The 26,448-nt window shown below is 43.3% G+C and overlaps 1 protein-coding gene across 4 annotated transcripts in view; it reads right to left on the bottom strand.

The window, feature by feature from the left end:
* Positions 1-13,195: 13,195 nt before the first annotated feature.
* The window catches only part of TNC (tenascin C), a 65,331-nt gene continuing 52,078 nt past the window's right edge, over positions 13,196-26,448 (bottom strand). For 3 of the 4 annotated variants that reach the window (XM_062011299.1, XM_062011300.1, XM_062011301.1), the window contains 11 exons: positions 21,995-22,117; positions 20,733-20,876; positions 19,488-19,607; positions 18,926-19,069; positions 18,000-18,130; positions 16,928-17,060; positions 16,500-16,651; positions 15,672-15,768; positions 14,852-15,013; positions 13,764-13,927; positions 13,196-13,332 (listed from right to left, as the gene is read on the bottom strand). In XM_062011299.1, coding sequence (XP_061867283.1) covers positions 13,222-13,332; positions 13,764-13,927; positions 14,852-15,013; positions 15,672-15,768; positions 16,500-16,651; positions 16,928-17,060; positions 18,000-18,130; positions 18,926-19,069; positions 19,488-19,607; positions 20,733-20,876; positions 21,995-22,117 — 1,481 coding nt within the window. In that variant the 3' untranslated portion in view covers positions 13,196-13,221. Of the gene's footprint in view, positions 13,333-13,763; positions 13,928-14,851; positions 15,014-15,671; positions 15,769-16,499; positions 16,652-16,927; positions 17,061-17,999; positions 18,131-18,925; positions 19,070-19,487; positions 19,608-20,732; positions 20,877-21,994; positions 22,118-26,448 lie in introns of those variants that run through there. The other variant, XM_062011302.1, reaches the window with a different exon arrangement.

The raw sequence follows: 26,448 nt of genomic DNA, 5'->3' as shown, positions 1-26,448 counted from the left end.
TCAACTACAAGATGCTGTGAGAGAGAGTATAAGCAACAGGCAAAATATGGTGGGCATTCACCTGAGTTATCTAATTCTTGTTCGAGTCCAGTTACACACAGGGAGATGAGGTTCATAGTTTGATTATACAATGCATAAAGCAAACATTCATTTCATTTAATTTGCATGTTTTGAAGGGTTTTTTTTATGGGGTACCAAATGCTTGTTAGGGAAAGAACTGGATTCACCTCTGAGCCACTGCCTCCTAACCAAAAAGACCCCCTAGGGCTGTGTTCTTGTTTTTATGCTATGCAGACTGGACTGGGAAAGCATTAAGAGCTTTTTTAATTGGTAGTTGCTGACTTTCAGGGTTAGAAGAGAGTTACTTTCATCCTTCAACTGCAATGGGACTTACCTGCCTTTGTAATCAAAGGGGAGAAATAGACACTTTTCAGAAGGGATTTATCTGCCTTATCTGCTTCAGGATGGGGTGGCTTATCCCCTAGATATAGCCATTTCTTCCCAGTGACTCTTGCTAGGAGGGCTCCTTCTCCAGGACATTTGAACGTTGGGGCAAACAGAGAGCCTGGCCATACAGAGGAGCAGCTGCCTGACTATAGGAAAGAATAAGGAAAATCAAAAGCAAGGTGTGATCTTTACTATGAACCCTGTAGGACAGCCAGACCTGAAGGGCTGTGACCCCTTAGAGCAGCCCGCAGCAGATGCTAATGAAAACCCCTGGGATAATGAGTGGAGTTGTGTGCTGGTGTTTTGACTTGGAGGAAAAGTCATTGAAAATGAGGCCAGTGAAAGGGGAAGATGCGGCTGCAGGTTTCTGGGAGGAAGCAGCATGGGCAGCAGGCAGGACACGTGGGAACCAGGGCTGTGAGCCTGTGTGCTCCATCCTCTGCATGAAGAGATGGGAGAGATACAGTGACTGGCCCTCATCCCAGCAAGGAAAAGCTGAGCACCTTTCAGAGTTTTTTCACCTTCAGGTTTATCCAAGAGCAGGAAACACCAAGCTGTTCAAAAATATGAAGAAAAACTGAAATGAAATGGTATTTCCTTGTTAAAATCTGAGGTAGGCTTTTAGGTTTGTTTTCATTTCAGCTGATGCCAGGTCAGTTCTTTTGTCTGATCTGTATTTGTCCCCCCACAGCCCTGCAGAGACAGGCACAGTGCAAGCACACCGGACTAGCTGTCAGCTCTCTGGTGTGGTTTTGTTTGGTTTCCTGAGAATCAGGGGACATTTCTTGTTTTGCAGTTTTAACAGAAACCCACAAGCATGCTGAAGTGCTTTAAAGCCCTAATAACAGGCAGGTGAAAAGGTCAGAGAGGGGCACCATATTGCAGCACTGCCATGGTCAGCTCATCTGCTGCCCCTTGTAGCTTGGAGCTTAGTTGCAGCCGCAGCGAGCACCAGGCCGAGGGATTCTGACATAGCAGTGATGTGGATAGTTGTGATGTGGATAGTTACAAAGCTGTGGTTAGTTTTACAGGCACCTGTGTCAAATTCCTCTCAGAGGTCCTCCCACAAGGCAGCATGTGTTGTACAAGACGGTGAAGAAAGAACAGGAGGAGGGAGACGACTGTGTCATATGTTCCCCTCGGGCTTGCTAGTTTATCTCTGAAAAAAAAGCCAAAAAAAGAGCTTTAGAGTTCTCAGTTTTTCTTTTACAGGGGACATTTAGTGGAAACTATTACAGTAGCAGCAGAGGAAGGAGACAGGCAGCCTCCATCTGTGTGCTGAGCTCAAGGCAATCCCTGAACCTCAAGGAGGAGAGAATCGAGGATGGGAGCAGAAGTTTGCAGGGTTGAAGCGATGGGGATGGCAGCTGAGGGAGGAAGGTGATGATGCTTTCAGCTCTGGCAGTGATTTGTTGTATGTATTGAACCAGGAATTTAGTGTCTCTGTGCCTAGGTTTTGACAGAAACAGAAATCCCCAGGAGCAAGGAGGTCTGTTGTGGAGCTGCTGTCCCTTGGTGTGTTTGAGAGGCACATGAAGCATCTCTTGAAAGGACAAGGATGTGAAAAATAACCTTGTGACTCTCACAAGGACTCTGTAGCCTTTAACACAGTAAATTAGAAACAACACCAGTGCCATTTATTGCTGTACAGCCATAAATGAACCAACGTAAGCAGTGAAATAAAAGCTGTCAGATGTGAAAACTGGCCCAATAAAGTTGGCCAGATTTGGCAACAGCTCTAGGTTGACATACTTAGTACTCATTTGCTGAGTGCCTTCAGCCTCACTTGGAAGCCAAAGCAAAGGTCCAGCAGCTAAACTTGGAGAAGGCTTGAAACATTTCACATTGGCCAAGTGGAAAATGAAAGCTCCCAAAGTCAGTGGTGACTTCCAAAGAGTGCTGGCTGAAATGAGAGGCCTTTCTGCCCAGCTTGGGTCTGCTTACACAGGTGGCATGCTTAAGGCTGCAAGAAAGAAAGAGTCCACAGGGGAAATCTAAGAGTATAGTGCCAAGAGTGTAGGAAGGGCTGCTGCTATATTCACGTGGTGCAAAAGGATGTAAGTTTGCAGGAACTTCATTAAAATTGTGGTTATTTGAGGGGAGGAATTTTCCCTTCTGGTGAAGTCCATCTGGCAGCCTACTTGCAAGTGGGCAAACACAGCAACGTTTTTGGGGCCACGATGCCAACTTGCAGAATTACTAATGTGCAAAGCTTTTGTTAGAAATAGATGGGGGGGGGGGGGGGGGGGATTTTCTTTTTAAGAGTGTTTGTTTTCTGTGCTTTATTTTTTTTTCCAGGAAGAGATAGATGAGTCTCAGAACTGATGCACTCCAAACTCTTAAATGCTGGCACTGCGTATTAGCTGCTTGCTCAGTGGAGAAAATTCTTCCTTATATAGGCCTTTCAGAAACTAGGTCAGAGGATTAACATGAGTATTGGTGGCTAAAAATCCTCTTTGACAGCTTGCCCTCCTTCATTATTTCCTGCCTTTGCCCACTGCAGACCCAAGGCCTGCCAGCTCCTCTGTTGATTTCTCCTGGGGTGAACTATGATGACCACAGAAGTTACCCCACTCCCTGCCACTGCTCCAGACCCCTCAGACACACTCAGCTGGTTGGCTTGGTGACACCAATTATCTTCCCAGGAAGTAAGCTGGTTTTCAAAGAAACGTGGCAGTGTTGTACCAGGCTGGGTGTTTACCAGTGGAAAAAACATCTGAGCACAGATGCCCTCGTGTGCTGAGGGATGGTGTGCTCAGGGTACACTGCCTCTGTGTTCCGAAGCTCTTATTCTGAGAAGATGGTAGCTGGGCTAAATGTCAGGCAGGTTGTTAGTTGCTCACACATTGTCCCCTTGAAATGCTGTATATTGGAGCTTCTAAGAACAGCAGTGCAAACAGCAACAATAATAACTGAAACCTTCTGTGAAATATTTGCAGTGAAACTCCATGGAATGTTCTGGCTTTAGATGCTGTTGTTAACTGAAGGATCGTGCAGGTATATTTGTGCTGATGGGACATTTCTTGCCATACTGTTTACAGGAGACAGATAACATCTTTCTGTGTGAGAGACATATTAAAAATACATATACCCACACATTCATTTATGCTCATCATCAGTCAAATATTTTAAAACTCTAATTATACACTCACTTGTCTGAAACAGAAGTGAGTTCCTAGCAGGAGCAGCATGCACTGTTATCACTTCATATGCACTCTCAACCTGATCCCCAATGTTTATGCACATCCATACCTATCTCAGGATTAAACTAACATAAGATTCTCAGTGAGAGTCACTTAAGGTGCTTTTAGTTCCAGAAATGTGAAGTGCAGAGCAGCCCCCTGAAATCTTCTGTACCTTCAGCACTTTGAAAATCTCAGCACCTGGGAGGGAACAAAACCCTCACCATAGGTTTTGGGTTTGTAGCTAATTATGCAGCCTTCAACCAAAACAAAAGCAGCTGATGTTGCTTTGGCCAGTAACATATTCATCAGGTGGTGTTTCCCTTCCCTTCCCTTCCCTTCCCTTCCCTTCCCTTCCCTTCCCTTCCCTTCCCTTCCCTTCCCTTCCCTTCCCTTCCCTTCCCTTCCCTTCCCTTCCCTTCCCTTCCCTTCCCTTCCCTTCCCTTCCCTTCCCTTCCCTTCCCGTGATGTACTTTGAAGTACAGGCATAAGTGAATGAACTGATTGCTACAGAAATCAGAGAACTCTTACTCGTTAACACATTATAACAAGAAAGACAAATGCCCAAGAGCTTTTATCACACACCAACAGAAGTGTGGAAGGGGGCATCTATTGAAATGTTTTGAGTGTTGGTGATATCTGCTTGCAGATGGCACGGGGCTGGTGGGACTTGGCAGCCACAGGCTGTTCCTATCAGCATGCCAGTGTGGATGCTGAGATCCTGCTATCTGTTGCCACCTGAAACCTCTGTGGTTTCTGCTCACTTTCTAAGCTACAAGAAGTGCTGATGTTTCTGCTGAGCTGCTGGTGCTTTGGGGTCTATATCAGTGATGCTCCCAGTGTTGTAATGATTCTATTTTTATACATGCATGTGTGTGTGTGTGTGTGTGCACGTGCTATTCATGTGTGCTGCTCACACTCCTTCTCCTGCACAATGGCTACACACTAATACAGATGGATATTGGTGGGCAAATGCATATACAGACATGGATAGTTTCTACATATACACAGGTGCACATGCATGTGTATATATAGGTACACATGTGTATCTGTCTCACCTGTGGAAGCACAGCTGACTCACTGAAGGCTATTTGGCAGCTCATAGCAGTGCTCCCCCTGCGCTTGGGGCATCATTTAAACTGCTGAAAGCAGGAAGGATGCCCAGGTGCAGGACATTAACCCAGCCCCAAACACTTCTGGGCAGAGCTTTGCCCTGGCAGAGCCATTGGCCAAGGGTCTCTACAAACCCACAACAGCCCATACCAGCCTGTGCAAGGCAAACGGATAAGAAAACAAGCCAAAGGGATTGCACCCCACAACAATGCAGCATGGGAAGATGCAGAAGTGACCAGGAATGTTTCATCTGAAGTGACTTATTACATCTTCCAGCACATGGGCTTTCACCGGGTAAGTTCTTCCTTTGGTCTGATGGCCAGTCCTGTTTCCCCTTACAGCAGAGAGAGGCTCTCCTGCTATAGTGTGGAAGCAGCACCTCATCATATAGCTGGTTTTGAGCTCCAGAGCTGCAAGGACAATGGTTTGTGTTGAAAGAGACATTTTAGGGTGAAGCAGGACTTAAAATTGAGGTTTTGCTCAGGGACACTGAAATTTTGGTAGCTGAGAGACCTTAACTTTCAGTAAGAAGAGTTTAGAGTAGTGGTTGGAGCTGCAAGTACTTGGAAAACCTTTTGGAAAACAAAGATCAGGCTGGTGAGATGTAATCACCTGTGAAATCAGGATATCCTTCTCCTTAAGCCACACCTTCCCCTGCCTCCCCTCCAGGTATCCAAGTATAACCATGACTGGAATATATTCACATGCTTGTACCTAAAACATTTTGGGGGATGGTCTAACCTCACGTTTATTATTTAGTTTCTAGGGAGAAGTCAAAGGGTTCAGGATATACACACACTCAGCCTTTGTTTTTTCAGTTTCTCTCAGTTACGCTTCTTGTGTCTGTCATAATGCACTTGAAACATCTCTGTGGGGGTTACTTAAAAATTTCCCTTCAAAACCTTTTTCTAGGAAAGGGAGCTTTTTTGACTTTGGTGTATTGTGGTTTTTTTTTTTTTTGGCTAAGTACCATCTTTGCAAGCAGCACCCTACTTGCATGGAAACCCAGAAAGTGTTGATAAACTGTCCTCACTCCTCATTGTCCCCGTTTCAACTGAGACTGAGTTTTAGATTTAGTGTGAAAATCCTGTTGATAAGACACTGATGATTTCATTGTTACTCAGCAGTTCTTAAATGAAGGACTTTTCAGATTCCCATGTTGTGCCATACAGGAGGTGCACAAGGGTCTGGGAGTGATCAGAGCCAGGGTAGCTGACTCCAACTTACCAAAGGGATATTCCATACCACAAGACATCATGCCCAGTATATAAACTGGGAGGTGCTGGTGAGGAGAGGCAAGATTGGTCAGAAGGAGCTGAGCAATTGCATTGGACATCACATTTTTCTTGGGATTTCATAGAACCACAGAATGTTAGGGTTGGAAAGGACCTTTAGACATCATCCAGTCCAACCTCCCTGCAGAAGCAGGTCCCACCTAAATCAGTTTGCATAGGAATGTGTCCAGGTGGATCTTGAAGACCTATTTCTTCATCTTCATTACTATTATTGTATATTTTATTGTATTTTAGTTTAGTTATTAAGCTGTTCTTATCTCAACAGATGAGTTCCACTTCTCTTCCCCATGCCACTACCAGGAGCAGTGAGCAACTGTGTGGTGCTGCCGGGGGTTAAACCAGGACAGTCCTAAAGCTGAGAGTTTCACAGCTGCTTTGATGAAAAGCGGCCATTATCTTTGAGAATAAATCAGAGTGTTTGTGCTGTCCAGTGGCAGTGAGATTTTTTTGAATCCACTTGGGCAAGAAACAGAGGATTTTTTACATTATTTCTCCTCTCGTTTTGCCAGTTAGAGAAATAGAAGGACAAGGCACTAAGTAAAAGTAAAGAGTCAGGGGAAGGGCGGGGAGGAAATGAGCACTTCCAGTCCTGAAAGTAGTTTCAGTTTAAGCAGTGGACAAAATTTCAGATTAGCTCTTGTTTTTAACCCTTTCTTCTTAAACATAAGGAAGGGAGATGCCTTAGACAAATCATCCACATGTTGGGGTTTTTTTTCCCTCCTAATCTGTCTATCTGTCTTGGTCTCTTTCTCTCTTTCCTCTTTACAGCATATAATTTACAGTAAACACACAGGAAGCTGAATGATTTCCTCTGAGGAAAGTACCTGACAAAGAGGTGAACAAGTAAAATCATCAGGACTTCATCAGTGCATGTTTGTATACTCTGTGGTTTCAGGCAGACTTTATCTTGAGCAAGAAAGACATCTTCAAAGTGGTTTGGCCAGTTCATGGGAGGTGGGAGGTACACGAGTCTTCAATCCTTCCCTGTGGCCATCCAAACACAGTAGCTATTAGTTATGTTGCATGTTGTCCACCAAAAAAACACCCCTCTTAACCATTAACACACTGTGACTAGTGGTCATTCTGCATGGGGGCTTTGGAGGCTCTTCTCTGTATCCAGAGGCTGAAGGGTATCAGGCTGCCAGGCCAATTCTTGGGATCTAAATTGGGGGTAATTAGGCAGGTGGGAGGCAGTTTGCAAACACCTCTTTGTGTGGCATAGCCATAGCTGCCATTTCAAATCTCTCCCCTCTATTCTTTTCCACAATCCTCTAGGAAGTCAAGTTGGTGAATCAAAGCAATCACCAAGGAATGTGAGCTTGGGCCTCCAACATTGCAAGACCCCTTTAAAAAGCTCAGCCCAAACTTTTGTGATTTCAGAGGTCTTGAAGAGGGACTTTTACCCTTAAAAAAAAAATCCCTCCTCATCCTTAATGTCACCTAAAAGGGCACAAGTGAGTAACTCTTCAGAGATTGTCTGAATGAGACGTGAGTTCCCCACGCTTTAAAAGTGACTAAAACCGAAGTGGGTTTTTCAGTGTGCATGGCTAAATGTAGGAGTAGAAGGGATGAAAGACAGACAGAGATTGTACACTCTTTGTTTAAGTATAATGCAATAACTTCCTCTATCTTTCTTTCCCAACTCCTACTACCTCTAGAAATTCTTCCTTTAAACTACAGAGACATTGAGAGTCTTGCATGTGGTTGCACCTTCCTGCTCCATCCTGACTCAGGATGTCATTTCCACTGCAAAACTAAATAGGACTGATTCATTTTGCAGAAGGAGCACAACTGATACAGCCAGACAAACCCAGATGGAGGCTCATTCTCCACCTTGTGGAAATTCCTCACCAAGGTGGCTAGTCAAGCAAAAACCTCTTCACTGTTCTATCAGGAAGATTGTGTTGCTACTCCTAAACTTCTTGGGCTGGAGCCAGGGACGAGCTTGTGACCAGCTGAGGATGACCCAGAAAACCAACATTGTTCTTACATTGCTTTTTCATTCTTTTCTTTTTTCTCTGAGAATTGTCTTTCCCTCTCACCTAAAGAGGCTTCATCACAGAGAGGCCATGTTATTTTCTAGATTGAAACTCTGATTAAGATGTGGGTTTTTTACAGTGAAGCTGTCATCCTCCCAGGAGCAAAGATCATATGTGCAGCTTTTGCTGATGTTTGCTTGAGGTGACAAACCACATCTTGTTTATCAAGACAAACATGTGTTGTATCTACACAAAGCTGCTACGGCACTACAAGCTGAGATTTCTTCACCTGGTAGGGCTGCTGGGGAAATACTAAGGAAAAGGACAGTGAACAAAGATGAGAGTTGGGAGAGTATCAGAGCAGACTTTTTCCAAAGAAAATGTGAAGGCAATCCTGGGCAGGGGATATCCCCACCTGGAGCTGTAAAGATGCTGGAGGGTTCCTATATTCTTTTTTTAATTATTATTTTACAGGGATTTCCCCTCTCACTTCTCATAAAAATAATTTGATCATTTTGCCTGATCATTTTGCCAAGTTACTGTGTTGACACACATGGAGGTGTCTCCTACCTGCTCGCTACTTCTAGTTTGCCTGTAGCTTCTGATGGAGTGTCAAGAACTAGCAGGAACCAGCCAAGCACTGTCTCAGCAACCTCAGCACTATTCCTTGTCCACATCCCTGGAAGGCAGAAGTACAAAGTGGCATGATAGCTATGAGGCTGCCAGTGCCTTGCCATTTTCTGGGTGAAGGATCAAGCTGCTGCTTATTGGTGGCATCTAAACATTTCTATTCAGCTTGCCTTCTGACAGAGAAGGTTCAGTAGGTTAAGCACAAAGAATGATTAAGAGAAGGGGAGGAAGAAGAAGAGGGAGGAAGAAGGAGAAAAAAGCCACTCACAACAAAGTACTGCTCCTGCAGAATTTAACAACCCTCAGAGTTAATGAGGCAGATGTGAGATGGTTTTCAAGGCTGCAGTTCTGGATTTGGATAGCGAAGACTGAGAGAAAATGGGTAGTCAGGGCAGCCAGTGGATCACTCTATACTTGATTTCTAGATTTGCAAGCTCTTTAACCCCCAAATATGCCCAATTCATTTTATAGTGAAACAAGTCAAACTTAATGAAGTGATAACTTGTACAGGAAAGATGGGAAATAGAAGGTGTCTTCTATCAGAAATCACTGCAATAGTTCAAGCTACTTATTCATTAATGAAGGCTCAGGTAAGATGCCCTAGTTTTGTGGTTACATTTAGCCTGGCAATAGGTGAGATCAATTACCTTAATCAATGAGCAAAATGAAACAGAATCAGGAGATGAGGTAAAGGAGCTGCACCCAGAGATGATGCAGAACAAGAGAGTGCTCTCCTGGGGTCAAACTGAGTCAACATCAAGGTCTTACTCTAGTTCAGACAGATGGAAGAATTTAAAGCATCTGTCATCTGCCACATCACCCTGGAGTGCTCCAGCCACCCTGTCAGTGTGGATGCACACTCATACCTGAATTCAGGCCCCCCCCACCCCAGTCATTTAGTAGGTCAACTCCCATAAAAAGCCAGAGGATTTAATAACCTAAAAGCTGCCATCAATTTAAGCCTCAGTCCCCAAAAACTATCGATCTAGCAGTCTTTTGCCTAGCTGGCTTGAAGCAATCACCTCACCCAAACTTATGTAGGAAACCCAAATCTGAGATCCTGCTGGGACTGTGGTAGGAATAAAGGTCTCTGCAGTGCTGGGCACGCACACTGACTGCAGGAGGGAGGACACAAACAGTGGCACTGGAACAGATGTTTTCCATCTACATGTCTCAAAAATACCCTCTATGGATACAATTTTAACATCATAAATACCATTCATTTCCCCAAATATCTCCATCAGTGCCTTTGAGACTTTGAATCTTGCTGCCAAAGTATTTCTGAAGCCTTTCCTCTCCTCCCTCAAGATTCTGAATCTGTTTCATTAACTATTAACAAAGGTGGGTTGTGTATTTTTTGACAAACCAATCAGACAACAATTTGGTGCACCCTTGGCAGCTTTATAAATAGATTTCAAAACTGAGGATATTTTTAAGCTGTTCTCACATATTACAGTCAGGAGAGTGGAGGGAGAGGAAAAAGCAGAAAGCAACTATCCCTGACAGCCCATGGTGAGGCTGCTTGGTACTGAATCAAGCATGTGCCAGCTCTGAAGGGTGTTTTGGCATGTGTTACTTCAAGGATTTGCCAGTTTCTCACTCATAGTAATGATGAAAAATACCAAGCAGGGCATCTGTCAGTGAGTAATTACAGGAAATATCATCTTTCTTCTGTGTGGTGTGTTGCATCATTTCTGGAGCGAGGTACAAATCTGAGCCTGTCGCCAGCAGCCCTCTTTGGCTCTGCCCAGCTAAATGACATTGCAGCCAGACACAGTCAGAGTTGTGATGTTACTAGAAATGAGGAAATAGTTTCATAAATGTCATTTCTTCCTCTGAATGTCTGCAAATAGGTTGCAAGAGCTTTCTTGTACAGATTTAGTGTCATTTTGTAATAACTTGGAAAGCATCTTGAGAGGGGAGCCTATTTCTTCATTACCGGATTTGCTCTTTTGTCAGTCACTTTCTGTGACAAACACCAAAGAAGGGCTATTAATTCCAGAGAATGGATTTAATACAGTGCTGCAGCTCAGCCCCTTGACAGTGCTCTGGAAGCTCCAAGAAGCCTTGTGTTCCCCCAACAAAACAAACAGTATTCATTTGTATAATTTCAAGGAAAGGGATGGGAATGGGGGAGAAAGTACATGAAATAATTTATGTGATGGAAATTCCTCTTTGACACATGCTTTTTGCTGTGACCTAGCTTCTGGCTAGGTGACCTAGCAAGCTGAAAACCAACTTTTTTCCTTTCTCACAGGTGTCCTTGCAAAGTTCCTGCTGTGTGGCCATGGGACAATGTAACTACAGGCAGTTACACTCCTAATGAAGAGTGCTGCTGTAGATGCCAGCAACAGCAGGGGAGCTTGGAGTGCTGGACATCACCACAGGAGAAGACAGCAGTGAAGGACCCTGTGTGTCTGCAGGATTTGCAAGTGCTGCTGAGCAGAGCAGCCCCAGACCTTACAGATGGACCCACTGTGCCATCTGCTGGCAGCCAGGCTGAAAACGGAGCAGGAGAGAAAGCTGGGCTGCTGAGAGATGCTGGATGAGCATCTGAGAAACTGGATGAGCAGGAAACCTCCGAGGTTTCGTTAATTCTGTTAGGAACTTCTCCAGCAGCTTCCCCAGACAGGCAGTGCCAGCTCCCAGCTGGCAAATCCTCTGTGCCATCCCAGTGCATTCTTTTGCTCTGTGGTCCTAGAGCCTGGGAGAAGCATGACAAGTACCTACAGAAAACAGACATGTCTGAAATGTACTCACTGAAACTATTACTGAAGCACAACACAGGGGCTTTGATGCTCCCATCTGCAGCACCATCTCTGTCTCCATGCAGCAATTCCTGCTGTATCCCAGGGATCTCTCACAGCAAGGCTGCTCCCAGTGCATGTCCCAGCACTGGGGTTCCTCACCAGGTTCTCCCCACTCTGGGCCATTGCCAATATTTCAGGTAAGCCTGTGAGCAAGCTGGCCCTGGGTCACAGTCAATCCCATGGGCTAATGCTCAGCTGCCACTCAGAACTGCAACAGCCAATTGAAATGCAATTAAAAATAATAACAATAGCAAAAGGAAATACATCAAATTAGGAAGATGGGACCTAAAGGTGAAGTGTTTCCCTCCCTCCTGCCTTTCCTCCCTCTTGATTTTGAAGTTTCTTTAGTGATATTGCATGGGCAACATCCACACCACTTTTTACACCGTGTCAAATCAATATTATCTGACCTGATGTGAGCACTTCACAGTCAGTGTTACTCACGGAGCTGATCATCCCCACTCTGGTGGAGAGCATCTTTTTCATTCCCAGACACCTTCCAGTGATTGCCAACAGGCAGAAACATTTGCTCTGTTTGAAAAGTGCAACCTTGAAGTAGGGCAGAGAGACGGGATTAAAACAAAAGAGCTTTTATTGTCTTCAACTGAAGAGTATGATACAGAGGAACTACACGTTGGTTTCATTGATATAAAAAATCAGAGCCCTTTATTTACACAAGTGTTCAAAGTTGCCAATGGTACCTAACAACAACCCTGTATTTTCTTTTGTTAGTTATTCCCACCTAGCTGGAGCAAGCACTGGTCAGTAACACTTAGAAAAACATGTAAGATGCTTTTGGGCAGAAAATAAAAGAAATGTGTTCTAAAAGAAACCAAATCCTTATGGGCATTTCATTGTAATGAACCCAGCAGAATACTTACAGCCAATCACCGACAAAAGGAACAGGTTTCTGTAGGGGCTGAGCAGCCTCATCATTCTCAGCCTTTCTTTTACTTCCCCACCTCAGTAAACACACCCTGAACATGCACAAAACCAACAGGTATGGGAAATGGTAGAAATTTATTTAAAAGTCATTGTGCTTTTATTCATTAGAAACAAATGTACAATCACACACTGTCCTGCTGTGTTTCCAAAAGCATGGTTCTCTTAAACATGACCAAAACTTAGCTTATTATTATTATTATTATTATTATTATCATCATTATTATTATTCCTTTGTCATTATATTAATAATATTAATCTTATGATAAGTTTAGAAACATCCTGCTTTCCCCCTTCCCATCCCCTCCTTCTCTGTGGTACTTGCTATACATCAAAAAAGGCTTTCCCATGACCAAAGAACTTGAATTATAACTAATAATAATAATAATGATAATTAATTGTACACAGTTCTGTGTGTAAAATATGGCTGGTTCTAAAACAAACTACCAATGTACAAAGCTGTTCTCCCTCCCCTACCCTGGGCCACCCGAGAGATAGACTGTGGAAGAACTTTTATCCCAGAGGCTTTCTGAGAAGATAAAAATTAGGAAAACAACACATAACCCTTGAGTTCCTTGTCTTTGGTGTGGAGGAAATTACTGGTGGGCAGCTGGAGCTGCTCTGCTGCAGGGACACTTAAGGCTTGTTGTTTGGGCTGCTGCAGAAGCCTGTGTTGGACCAAGGGTCATCGATGCTTTGGTTTACCTACCAGCTCCTCACCCTCCACCTCACACCTCAGTGATGCCAGAGGGCCTCCCCACACCCCCACTCTATATCCCTCCCCCCATCACCCTGCCCGTTGCCCGTTTGCTCTCCTGGGGCTTTACGCTCGCTTTCGTCTTCCTTCCAGGTTTCGGAAGCTGGACGGTCTCAGCTTCATCTCTGCAAACTGGATGGAATACTCATGGCCCTTCCAGTGGAACCAGTTAACACCCTACAAAGACAAAAATGTGAGAGGTCACACATCCACTCTTTCTCCTACTGTCAGCCTTTACTGCTGTTTCAGACTGCAGGCTGTATTCTAACTCTGGAACAACAAAGTAGAAGGGCTTTGGGAAGCACAGAGCTGTCACTCTTTGCCTGGCCTTCAGGGCAGGAAAAACACTTTGTTTCACATGTTGAAAGCTACAATTCTTCCCTGCATACTTGGGGTTTTCTCTTGGAAATTCACAGAAAACCAGCAATATTTCACCAGCTGACATTAAACTCCTGTTTTGAGAGCAACTGCCCAGATCTTTCCCCATGCTCTGAAGAGTGGGTTTGGTCAGTGCTCTAATGCCTGGCTATCTGAGCCACCAGAGACGTCTATAATTGCAATTCCCCTTCTTCTAATGCATTCTAGAAGCCTTCAAACATCAAACTCACCTGACTGTGGCTGTTGTCACCATATCTGCCCATCAGATTGACTCGGTGGCAATTCTTGTACCAGAACGCACCCTTGTATGACAAAGCACAGTTAGTGATGGCAGAATCATTGTCCTTGTCAAAGGTGGAGAAGGACCTTCCATTATGGTAAGTCATGGAGTCACCTGGATGGGAGAGACCAAAGAAAGAGTCAGTGGTTTGCTTAGTTGAGATTACACAGGAGTGACCATTCTGCAGAGCATGTGTGGACTGTGACATGCACCCTCTGTAAAGCCTGGCTGTGGATCTAAGTGCTTTTAAATTGACTTGTTTTAATAGAGAAGGAAAGACACAGTTTTTGTTGTTGGAGGCAAGTAAAAATATTTTTCCAGATGGTCTCTAATCCCCAGTTCACTGTTTTCTTAATGCAGGTCAATGTCTGAACTTGCTGGCAAAAGCTGGATTTTGGCCTTGTACAGAAGGCAGTGTGACAAATCAAGTCCAAAGAGACCTCCACAAGGAATGAATCAAGACAAAAGGAGTCTCCATGATTAGCTCGTCCATGCAGTAAAACTTCTTTAGCTGGAAATACAGAGAGATGTCAGCCTACTGCTGACTTCCCAAGGCCTGGGCACCCATTTACAAGTGAGTGCAATAGAAGCAGCCTTCAGTGTATGTCTGAAGCAGAGCTCACATCCATGCCTTATGAGTCATAGAATCACAGCATGGTAGGGATTGGAAGGGACCTTTAGAGCTCATCCAGTCCAACCCCCCTGCAGAGGCAGGTCCCACCTAGATCAGGTCACACAGGAATGTGTCCAGGTGGGTTTGGAAACCTCCCAAGAATGAGCCTCCACACCCTCCCTGGGCAGCCTGGGCCAGGGCTCCCTCACTGAAACAGTAAAGTAGTTTTTCCTTATGTTTAAATGGAACTTTTTGTGTTCCAGCTTCTTTCTGTCACCCCTTACCCTGTTGCTAGATACCATCAAAAAAGTGCTGCCTCAACCTCCTGACAGTTGTGGTGATGCTGATCTGCAAGGTGACAAGGTGACCTTGAGCCAGCTGGGAGGAAATTGCAAATCAGAAGACAACAAACTGTTTCAGCTCACCTGCTGTGCCACTGTAGCCATCCACTCTGAGCCTGTATCTGCTCTTGGCGTCACCAACACTGAACCTGTCATAGACAGCATAAGCTGTCTCACCTCTGTCCTGCAGATCCACACGCAGCTCGTACTGGCCCTGAGAAGTGATTTTGTGGAGGTTCTCCAGACCTGTGGAAATAAATGACCAATCCATTTGTCTCCCTGTGTTGATTTGTCTAGCATAGTGTCATGTGGTCCAGGAGGTGACACTGGCCTGTAGAGCTACACCAGGGCATAAACACTGATGAGGAAAGTCAACTTTGATCTGTAGCATAATAGTCACCAAAGCAAATCAATAAAAGCAGGCAGATTGAGAGACTCCTTCCTTTCAAATCACAGCAGCAGGTGGCTCTTTGGGAAAAGCAAGGCTGCAATGCTGTGCTGTGTGATCATCATTGTCTTTCATTCACCATCTTTGAAACTTTGCTTCTATTTTCCTCACTTTGTTTCTTTGAGCCACATGGTTGTGTTGTGGGGAGTGTCTTAGGAGTACAAGAGGAAAGTTTTCAGTTGTTTCTCTGACTTCAGAGCATCAGTGAGCATTGGTTTGGGCTGTTCAGTGACCCAAGCAGCATGACACCTATGAACTGCAAGTGGAGGGACTGGTTTGTACCTGGCAATTTGAATCTCCCTAGCAGCATGATGTCCCCAGCCTCCTTCACCCAGACTGTGCTCCCCTTTACGAACCAAACTCTTGCCAACTAAATCGAGGCTTCAAAGTGCCTCCTGGTCCTTTGGGCTTTGTTAATTTTCATTTAAAACAACCTCAGAAATTCTTGCCACTTACCTATCCAGAACTCATCCTTAGGATCTCCAAAACCAGCCACATAAGTCTTCCAGTTCTTGTAGAAATCTTCCTTTCCATTTTGACGCCTCAGGAACACCTACAACCACCACATACAAGAAGTGCTATAGTCAAACTGCCTTGGACAAGAAAGGGCACTGTCAATGTGGGTTTTATAAATGCAAGGCTTGGCATTGCTGCTTCTCCACCCCCACCATGCAGAGCAGCAGTTTCACTGCAATTACTGAATTGTACCAAGTCTGGTGAATGTACTTTGCTTCTTTTGAGTTTCGAGTTTCTCTATTGGGGTCCCAGGCTCCCCTGCATGACATGGCCTTTTAGTTCCTGCTCTTGGCTTTTTTTAACATCCCCTTGTAGCTCTATGTCTCTTCTACACAGTCCCTTAGCCATGCATTTCTCCAGCTTCTTCCTTTCTATGCCCCGGATCCCTCTGGCATGTTCAGATTTCAGGAGGTTAGTACAGAGAACTGGCATTTTACTGACACTCATAAGATATAACATTCAGAAATAATGTATCTGATCTAAGATGGTAATTTCAACACCCCTATAGCCAGTGGAGAGAGATCAGTGCTGTTCCCACCCATCCATTGGAGACACCTCTCCCTTCTCCAACAACAGAAAAAGCTGGTAACCTCCCTTCTTGACACCTAGGTGTCTTACCCAAGACAAAATTCTGCAGTTTTATAGGCAAATCAGCCCTATTCTAATGATAGAGAACTCTGAGGGATGCCATAGATCAGCAGGGATGGCATCTGCCACCCCAGCTCTTTGCATATAAAGGGTGATGTGGGCCTTTTCCCCCTTACTCACAATCCATCCGCCCCCATCCTCGTGCATGTCGCAGAAGACTTGCAGGGGCTGAGTCTTGTCCCCATTCAGGTAAACTGTGTAGAGCCCAGAGGAGGTTTCTCCATTCAGGAGAGCCTGGGAGCAGTCTTTAGGGTAAGGATATAGAAGACCACCTGCACATGTGAAAAAGGAGAAAGCAGTCTTTAAAGACCATAGAAGTGATGTAGATGGATATACAGAAAATAATTTCATCCTGCCAGTCCAGGGGAAGCAGATGACACCAGAGCTCAGGGAGAACAGGGACTTTTGCACTGACACTACAAGAAAAGGAAGTGCATACTGCATTAAAAACCTTGAAGTCTGTGTCTGCTTATTGCAGAGCTCAGCACTGTCCTGAGAGCAGTTACTTATATCTTATTTCAGCTGTGCATGTGCTCTTAGGTCCTTACTTGTGGTGAAAATAGTCTGAATCATTTTGCTCTTCAGAGATCTGTTCAGTGCCTGGAGTTTCACTGTGTAGTGTGTAGACGGGCTCAGCTCTGTCAGGCTGTAGGAAGTTGTCTCAGGGTTTAGGATGACTTCCTATGAGGAGCAGAAATAAGACAGAGAAATCTCACTGAGGAAATCATGGTAATGGGAACTGTGGCATATTATAATTTGTCACATTGTTTTTGTTGTAATTCTTTATGGTATTTTTAACCATTAAATGATTTCAGACCAAATTTCCATTCCTCTAACATTTCTATCAGGCTTTCTTCAGAAAGTTGAGAAAAGTTACCATGATGTGTAAGCTGTGTGGCTTAAAAGCAAGTCAACATAAGAATTTACATGCCTTGAACATGCCCATTGTATAGATGTCTCTGTGAAACTCACACAAAAATTAGAAGAATCACCCTTTAGGACAAGGAATTATCACACTCTAGTCATCAAAAAGCTATATTCCTGTAACTTTAAAAGATTGGTTTTCAGTATGCTGAGGGAATTTGCCTTCTTGTAAACCAGAATCCTTTCTGACATCCCAGGCTGGGGATCCAAAATGATCCAAAATGTCATCTTTGCTGGAATTCACCTCACTTGTATTTAAGCATCTAGTACAAGGTAATCATGTAGGAACAGGAGAAATTATTGGAGAGCAAAAGGCCCTTTCAAAGGCAGTTCACCTTGCCTTAGACACCTCACTCACACAGGAATGGATTCTCCTAAGTTTAGAAAGGGGAATCTCTTTCTTTGGGGTGTGTGAGTTTGGAATGAGGGAAAATGGTTGATCATGCCTTTATATGTATTGTGGAGAGATGACTGTCAAAATTCAGGCTGTGTTTGACCTTCTGTTTCAGGATATAATATAGGAAAGTATTTAAGCAGGTTTTAAATGCATCTGTGTTAAAGCTAGCACTGAAACAAGTGTTTAGCATTTTACCATGTTGAAGTTAACCACATGATTATGTAGTTACTGGATACTTCAGAGCATCTCTACTACCCAGTGCTGGCATAACCCTTCTGGTTTGTTTGCAAGTGCTGTACCTTGACTTTGCCATCAATGGACTCATAGATCAGGAGATAACCAGTGACAGGAGCACGTGGAGGCCTCCAAGTTATCACAGCTGTTTCTGACTGAACCTCAGTGGCACTTAAATCTCTTGGAGTATCCAGTCCTGAACGAGACAACAGATCAAATACAGTCATACCTCTATGGAGTTTAGTACACTGGCTATCTGATGGACACATGAAAACCTTATGGGCCATATATTAAAACAATACAGGAAAGCAAACATTTTCTTCCCAGAAACCTCTAATTAAAAAGTATTTCAAGCTAGTGTTTATGATTAAAAGATAATTTCCCCATTGGGAGTTTGAAATGATGGTTATTTATTTTATCTAAGGTCAAATATTGGCTTGTCTCAGAAACTTTAGTTTATAAACACTTGCATTGAAACGTCTTCTAAAAAAAATGTGTGCCTTTCATTATTTCACACAAGAAGAAAGACTGGAAACTTTGGTTCTAGTGATGCCTCTTTTGAATAGAAAAACTTTTCATACTTGGTCTGGCTACAGCTTCCCATCTCCACTGTATCATAGCACTGAATTTGTATGTCTTAGTTCTTGGTTCTCTAGTTAACACCCTGAGACAAGTCAAGTAACAGTCAGGAAAATGAGAAACATCCATGATCACATTGATGCTAATGGAAAACTGTTAAGTCTGAAATCAACTAGGTCCTTTTGGCACTAGTACCCCCAAATAAGAGCTCCTGCTTTGTATGAGAATCTGTAGAAGTGGTGACAGAAAACTACCTTCTGAGTTACTCATCAGCCTTCCACCAGAGAAAACTTGATACAAATGCTATCACAATTCAGGTTTCTAGTAAAAAAAGCACAATGTGCTGGCTGGCTTTATGGTGTCAGAGAAATGTGTGCCAGGTGTAAGGTGAGAGTGAAGTAGGACTCAGCACCTGTAGTAAACTGTGTGGAGAGGGTCTCGCTCCTCTGTGTGTCTTTCAGTGCGTGGACACTCAGTGTATACTCAGTTGCAGGTTGAAGGCCCTTCAGGTCATACTCAACAGTGTTTCCTGATACCATCTGAGTAACTTCTGGTTCTAAAAGACAAGACAGAGCAGAACAGGACCCAGCATTATTCAAACATGTCATATACTCAACTCCATGCTCCACTCTGATATTTTTATTCCTATCTAGGAGGAAGTGCAAAATAGCAAAAGCCCAGAGACCATCTGCCTGCTTACACTTATCCTAAATCGGAATTAACAGCGCTTATCTAGGAGTATTAGCACACTCTAGTGTTCACATGAATTATAACACCAGAATCTCGGTCACCTCTGTTGGTGTCTGAATTGAGAATGCTTAATTAAAAAGATCATTTTTCAAACCCTTGCAGCAAGGCATTGTACAAATAACCCCACACCATCCTCCTGGAGTTACATTGCTGCACCCATTTCTGAGCATCTCTCAAGAGCTGGAACACTGTCAGCTCCCTGGCCCACCACTAATTCTTCTTACCCTCCTCAGAGACATAGGAGACAACATAATTATCCACTGCAGCAATTGCTGGCTGCCAGGTTGCCAAGGCCTCAGAGTCTGTGATGTTCACCACTACTAGGCCTGATGGGCTGTCCAGAGCTGAAAGAAAGAGAATAACAGATTGAAGGAATCTGACAAATGTTCTCAGCCCTGTGCAATGCTCTGTTGTAAATATCTGACATTAAATGCACAAACACTGCTGCTTGGTGCAGCTTTTATGATCCCCTGTGGAATACTAGAGCTCTGAAGAAAAGACGTCAGTGCCCATAAAGAGACATCAAATGCCTCCACTGGAAAGGAAGGTCAGTGCATGAAAAGATTAAACACTGGGAACAGACATAACTAATTGTATTATCAGATCAGTCTTGACATCATTAATTTTAACAGCTCTGTCAGAGCTGACATATTTCTCTCAACACCATCAAATCTGGATTGCTTTTTTGGAGCAAATTCAGGAGACAGAGCTAGGAAAAATAACTAAAGTGACAGCAACTGATAGCCACTGTGACCTTTCATCAGCTTGTCCTGCATGTTTAAACATAAACCAATCAAACAGCCAGCCAGCCAGACATCCAAAATCCCCAAATGTCTTGCCTTGCTTCCTCATAGGACTCTACTTTGCACATAGTTTTATGCTCTCCCTATCTTGGGATAGATACCTGCTGGCAGTACAGATGGAATGGGTTATAAATGTCATGGTATTGACCAATACTCATCATCTTTCTCAAAAAAAGAATAAATGAATGAGACTGCAGGAGCACAGTGGACTCCAATTTCCTGCAGAAAGAATATTTATCTGCCTAGGACACAGCCTGGAACCTGGGAGATGTGGAGTTTGAGTCTATAACAGAACAGTCTATAACTGGTCTGAACAGTTCAGCTGAGCTGGCTCTTCGATGCCTCATGTGTAAAATAGTATTAATTAAACTTCTGGTTTGTTTCTGATGTATTAGGACTGTAAATACATAATTGTATAACTGTCTCTCTGCAAGTTGGTAGCAAACAGGAGACTGATCAAACTTACACATTCTATACTCCTCTGAAATACAAAGATAAAATGAAAGAGTGAGCAAAACAACTCCTACAGTTTGTGCTGACAGCAGAAATGGGATCTCAGTGAGTCTTCAGCTCCAGCTCCAAGCTTTTTGTCAGGCACAGGCAATACCTGCTTGTGTTTCAACACCTGCTTGTGTTTCAATATCTGCTATTTCCTCTATATATTACCTGTTTTCAGAGTGCCAGAGACAGGTTCACTTTCTTCAAAGCCCTTCACAGAGATGATACTAACGTTGTAGCCTACACCTGGGACTAATTTCACCAACTTGGTCCTTGTCTTGCTTCCATCGACTGTAACAACATTTGGAGTACCTAGGATGGAGCCAAATGCCAATGGATTAGTGCCACAATAATCCAGTAAATGCTTGAAGGACATGTTTCAAATTAAAGACATTATGACCAACATGGATGTGTTTGTAGAGCAAGAGGTGAACTTTTACCCAGTCAGTTGCAATCACTAATGCCAAAGGGCAGCCTCAGGAAAGAAAGTATGGCTCTATGATGCCTAAATCTAATACACTGATGGTATCACAACAGTAAGGAAAAATCTAACATTTCTGTTCAGAAGAAACACAGTTTTACAAATGAGATGGAGGTGAAAACACTACTGGTTGTTTCTGGTAAGAGCTGGAAGTTTCTCCTTCACCTATCTCACTTTGAGTATGTATTATAAGAGGTGCTGCATGTGTGGGTGAGGACTTAGGACACGTATTTGTTTCACATTCTGCATTTATTCCAGGAAAGCATTTAGGCAAGTGCCTAACTTTATGATTTTGGATGGCTCCTTTGTTCTGTGGAATCACTATATTTTTCAATTGCCTGTGTGCTCACATGCTATATTGTCTATGTCTTTATTCCTCCTAGTAAATAGCATTTCTTTTATGGTCCTGATGTCTGCTGTGTTTGCTTTTTAGCTGTTTCCTTTCAGACATATCCTTAAGTTATGCTAAAAATGTAGTTTTTAAGCTAAACACTAAAACAGATATAATGGATGGAATGAAACATCAGGGAGTCCTAAGAAAAAATCATTGCCTTGGAAAACGATTGCAGCCATGGATTATGATGATCATTTCCAAGCACCATCTTTTAAAACATGCTTAGCTCATAAAATGTCTACAGAATAATGAGATTGCTGGAAAGAAATCCTACTTAGGAGGCTCAGCAGGAGCAGAGACTTTAGTGAATGTGGCTCTATTAGAAGTACAACCCTTCCAGCATCTATCTCTGAGCAACCTTACAAGTCTTGTCCGTGGGATATGAGATGCTCCTGGGACCATGACTGCACACCCATATTCCCAGTTTGAAGAAAAAAAAGAGATGATCTGTGTAAGATCATGTGGGAGACACACTGAAAGATGGATATCAGCACAACAAACCCTTTCTTCACTCCTTGTTACCCTTTCCCTCCCCGTCCCTCCTCAGTTACTCACCCCCTGAGAGAGGGACGTAGGAGATGCGGTAGCTCTCCACGCGGCTGCGAGGGGGTGTCCAGCTGACTGTCGCTGAGTTTTCCGTGATTTCAGAGAAAGAAATTCCCTTGGGAGATCCAACAACTGTCAGTGGAGGACAGAGAACACACCATATAGAAAGAAAACGTGAATCATTTGATTATGAGTCTCTAGTGCTGGAATATTAGTTTGTCTTATCGCTCTATTCCGAGAGTTGATGCTGTCAATACTCTGCCCTAAACAACACTCATGCAGGGAGTATCAGTTAGTGGATTTATTACAGACTGTCAGCAACAATTTATTTGATCTAAATTTCCCATTTTCAATAACATTACAGTAGTGCATAGCTTAAAAAACACCTCACACGTGAATCTACCTACTAAGTACCCAGAAGTAACAGAGATTTCGGTGTTGCAGACCAGTGTGGAGGAACACTCACTGAAGTACTGTTGTATTACTCTGGAATCATTGTATTTGTTGCTTTTTCAACACTAGTTTTACTTGGATGCTTTTTAGTTTCTACATTGAGTCTTGGAGCCGTATTTGTGACATCAACAGCAGCTCTTAGCTATGGAGAGATCTCTGTTCCTGAGCATAAAGTTTCTGCTATAGGACGCCTCAAAAAGACCCAGACTCCAGTGGTCTGAGTTCATCAAGGGTCCATCCTCTGAAATAGTGACTGCCAGTAACTTCTCTTGGCTTCAAAATACAAGCAACAAGACTTTGTTCTTGGAATCTCTGAGATTATGATTTTTCCTATGTGTGTTCAAGCACATCCATCCAGAGAAAGGCCAAGTACAACCATCATGAGGAAGGAACTTATGGCTCCACTACAGCTCTTTGTCACACAATCCAGTCTTTCCCTGTATAAACCTGAGCACTACATTAGTCTATATCAATTAGATCAGTAAGCTGGTAAACAAAGCTCAAGGTTTGCAAAAATCACCCAAAGATGCAAACAAACATGTATCTGAAACATTCCAGTTAAAGGCCTGCTGCAAAACAAGCACAGAAAGGGCTTTTGGAAAGACATGGTAAGGAGAACTGGCACTTCAAAGTTTACATTGAGCATCTCTCTTCCACTCTGATTTTTTGACTGTTACCAAAACAACCCTGACTGGTGTTAAAAAAAATAAACAGCCCACACAGAGTAGGCCATTAGTAGAAAGGAGGGAAATACCTAACATCAGTCACATTAAGAGTGATGGAGACAGATTGAGAGCAGGGGAAGGGGGGCAAGAGGAGAAAAAAAATGACTATGCTTGAAATAGCTTGGAAGGAACGTGTCTGCTGGGAAAGAAGTCAGAGGGCTGTTTGTTCCATGTATCCCCAAAGTTCTAGCAGCAATGCACTAAATCAGCTAAAAGGCAAGGAAAGAAAAACAACTGAGCTCTCAAGAGAAAAGTAAATCATTTCTCTGGAGGTCACTAGGCACGTTGGGTCTGTGGGGTTTGCTCATGGGGTAAAGCCAAAGAAAGAAAGAAAATATTTAAAGATAATGAAGAAAGCAAGGTGAAGTTAGTAAAGCTACATCACGCACAAGGTTACTACTGATTTAGGTACAATCTGAAGGAAACGGAGGAGTATAAAGAAAACCTGGGAAAGAGAGAGAAGTGAAAATCATATTGATTTTGCTTCAAGTTTTTAGTGCTCTTTGGGACTGGTGAAAAGTGCTGGTGACAACTCTAGAGACCAAGGAGATGGATCAGCACTTGCTTTTCATAAATACAGAGTGATCCAGCCTAATCCAGAAAATGAAGTTCCAAATCCATCTCACTTGGGCTTTGCTGTGCACACTTCCATGGGATTCATGCTTGTTTTCTGTACAACATGAACCTCTGTATAATAAAAAGTAGTAAGAAGAACCTTGACTACATGAGAGTTCCACATCCCCAGCTACCCAAAATGTGGGGCAGCTTTCTTGGGATTAAACCTGGTAAAGAAAGTATAATAGACCACCAGAGCAAGCCTCCATCCTGAAGTGAGTCCCAGAGATGTAAGACAGTGCTACCTTTAAGCACAGGGAAATGAAAAAGGAGCAAATGAAACCATCTTGTTGATTGTACCTGAAAGCCAACATTAATCAGGAGTGAAAAATCACCAACATACTGCTGTCTTGCCACTCATTAAAAAACAGTTAAGCTGTTGAGCAGATACAAGTCCCCATTAGTTCTATGAGAGACAGAGAACTCTCCTGTGAGGTTGCTAAAACACCCGTGATACCTGAGTAGTTGCTATTCATTGGGGATTGTTTGCTAAAATATTGTTATTTCATTACCAACAGACTATAGAAACCTGTTTACTGGTGTTTTTCTCCTAAGCAACAGCAAGCATCAGGTTGCATTTATCACTTATAAAGAGTATGTCAAGTGTTTTGTGATCCTGTCAGTTGAGAAATGCTGCCACAGTGTGGCAAAACACCATTAAAAGAGGAAAGTATCAGCATGAGAGCAAACACTTTGTACCAAGGCCATTAAGCACACAGCTGTGTTGTGGTCCCTGGTGAGGGCTGAATTGCACCTTAAGAGACATTACACAGGCTGATTTCCAAAAGACACCAGCTGTCATGTTGCAGTGGATAAACTCCCTGTTCAACCTCATTAGACACTGCAGGTCTGTATGATGCTGCCTTGCACTACAGTGATTTCACAATTAATAGTTTCTATCACAGTAGAATTGACGACCATAAAATGACAGCATACAAGTGCAGAAGGTAGGGAAAGTGGTTACCATCATCACTCCAAACAGGACAAACTTTTAACAGCGTTATCATCTGCAGTTCTGGGGAAAAAAACTATTGCTGTTCATTTGTAAATAATGATGTAAGAACAACTTGTAACAGGTGTGGGAAGATACAACTTAATCATCAGCTCCCATATCAGTGGTTTCACATCACCATCCTGACGTGATGGGAGCAAGCGAGATCATCTCAGCCTCCAGGCAAGTTACCAGCTGCAGGGCCAACACAAGCTACATGGAGAAATAGAAAACGTCAGTCCTGCCTTCCTCATCCTTTCCTCACACAAACCCCATGGCTGTCATTAGATCAACTGCCTTGTTGTCTTCTTAGGAGAGAAGGAATGGAAACTTCAGAGGAGAGTGAGGCAGCAAATGGCAAATGCTGCAAGGCAAAAGGCAAACATCTTTCCCTCCTTTCTCTCAGCAGTAGGTGATTTGCTGTACAAAGAAGTCAGCTCCTCAGAGACTATTGTTTAGCAATGCTCAAAACAGATTCCCTCAGTGGCACCAATTACACCATTTGAGGACCTGATCCCCAAAGACTGTATTTGTGTGTACAAGGGTATGTGTCCAGGGAAAGAAGAAGAGGGAAGCTGTGAGTGATAAGCACTCTAGATTGTTTTCCTGCCTTCATTTCCATGGTAGTGTTTGGTTTAGCTTTGCTGATCTGCTTGCCAGCTTTGTTCCAACTGTTATTTTATTTTCTCTTCTTAACTAAAGCTAAAGGCTGCCTAGCTAATTTATTCCTTGTTCACTTGTATCTTGTACACAGGCCAAAATAAAGCAAGCCTGAGCTACCCCCTTCAGGGATAGAAACGTTTCTTTGCAATGGAAATGCTATAAATATACATATTTTGTCTCATACTCCTAGGAAACTAGTGAGATGCCTCGGTGGCCTCAGCTACCCAATATGGAGTAACCTGCAGAGCAAATTGTTTAGCTGGACTTCTGTGGCTCCAGCTCTGTTATCAATTATCCATGGGCTATTTACATCTAACAAACATCTTTTGGGCTACTTGCTTCAGTAGGTGACATGTGCTAAATCTCCCTGAAAGAACTGAATGAGAATGTAGTCACGAGGCAAATGATAACCCTTAGTGGTTTACCATAAATATCCTGGAAGTCAGTGAAAATGGAGACATGCTGCTAACAACTGCAGTTGACTTTAAACATCTGTCTCCATTATGAGTCAACCTACATGAGCCTGGAGAAAGGTGGCTTGTGATGGATGCATGTTCTGCTTCGTGTAAATGTCTAGGTAAGTGTACATATGTCTTTGCTGTTTATTCAAGGGATGGGATGGCAATCAGTGGAGCTGGTCAGAAGTGTGCCTCTCCCTGCTAACAAGCAGCACCACAGGCATTGTGGTGAATCATGAGGCCATTCTATTTCAGGAAAAGTTGTTCTATACTGAGTTTTTGTTATCCCTTTTCTGTGCTGTCTGGAGCATATTGCTGCAGCTGAGCAATGCCTCCTTAATGAATTTCTATTGGCCTCTTCACAGCCTCTAATCCCAGACTTAGATCAATTAGAAATTATTGTGTTTTGATATCAGCAAGCTCAAAATTTTTAGAAGAGAGAATTTGGGTCACAGGACATTGCTTTGTTTGCTTTAGATATAAATATGTCCCAAAATGTAACCATGACTTTGTTGGAAAAATGGAAGAGTTTAATTCCAAAGTGCCAAAATGAAATGC

Source organism: Colius striatus, chromosome 19, assembly GCF_028858725.1.
Source record: "Colius striatus isolate bColStr4 chromosome 19, bColStr4.1.hap1, whole genome shotgun sequence".
NCBI lineage: Eukaryota > Metazoa > Chordata > Aves > Coliiformes > Coliidae > Colius > Colius striatus.
This window is presented reverse-complemented; position numbering and strand designations above follow the sequence as displayed.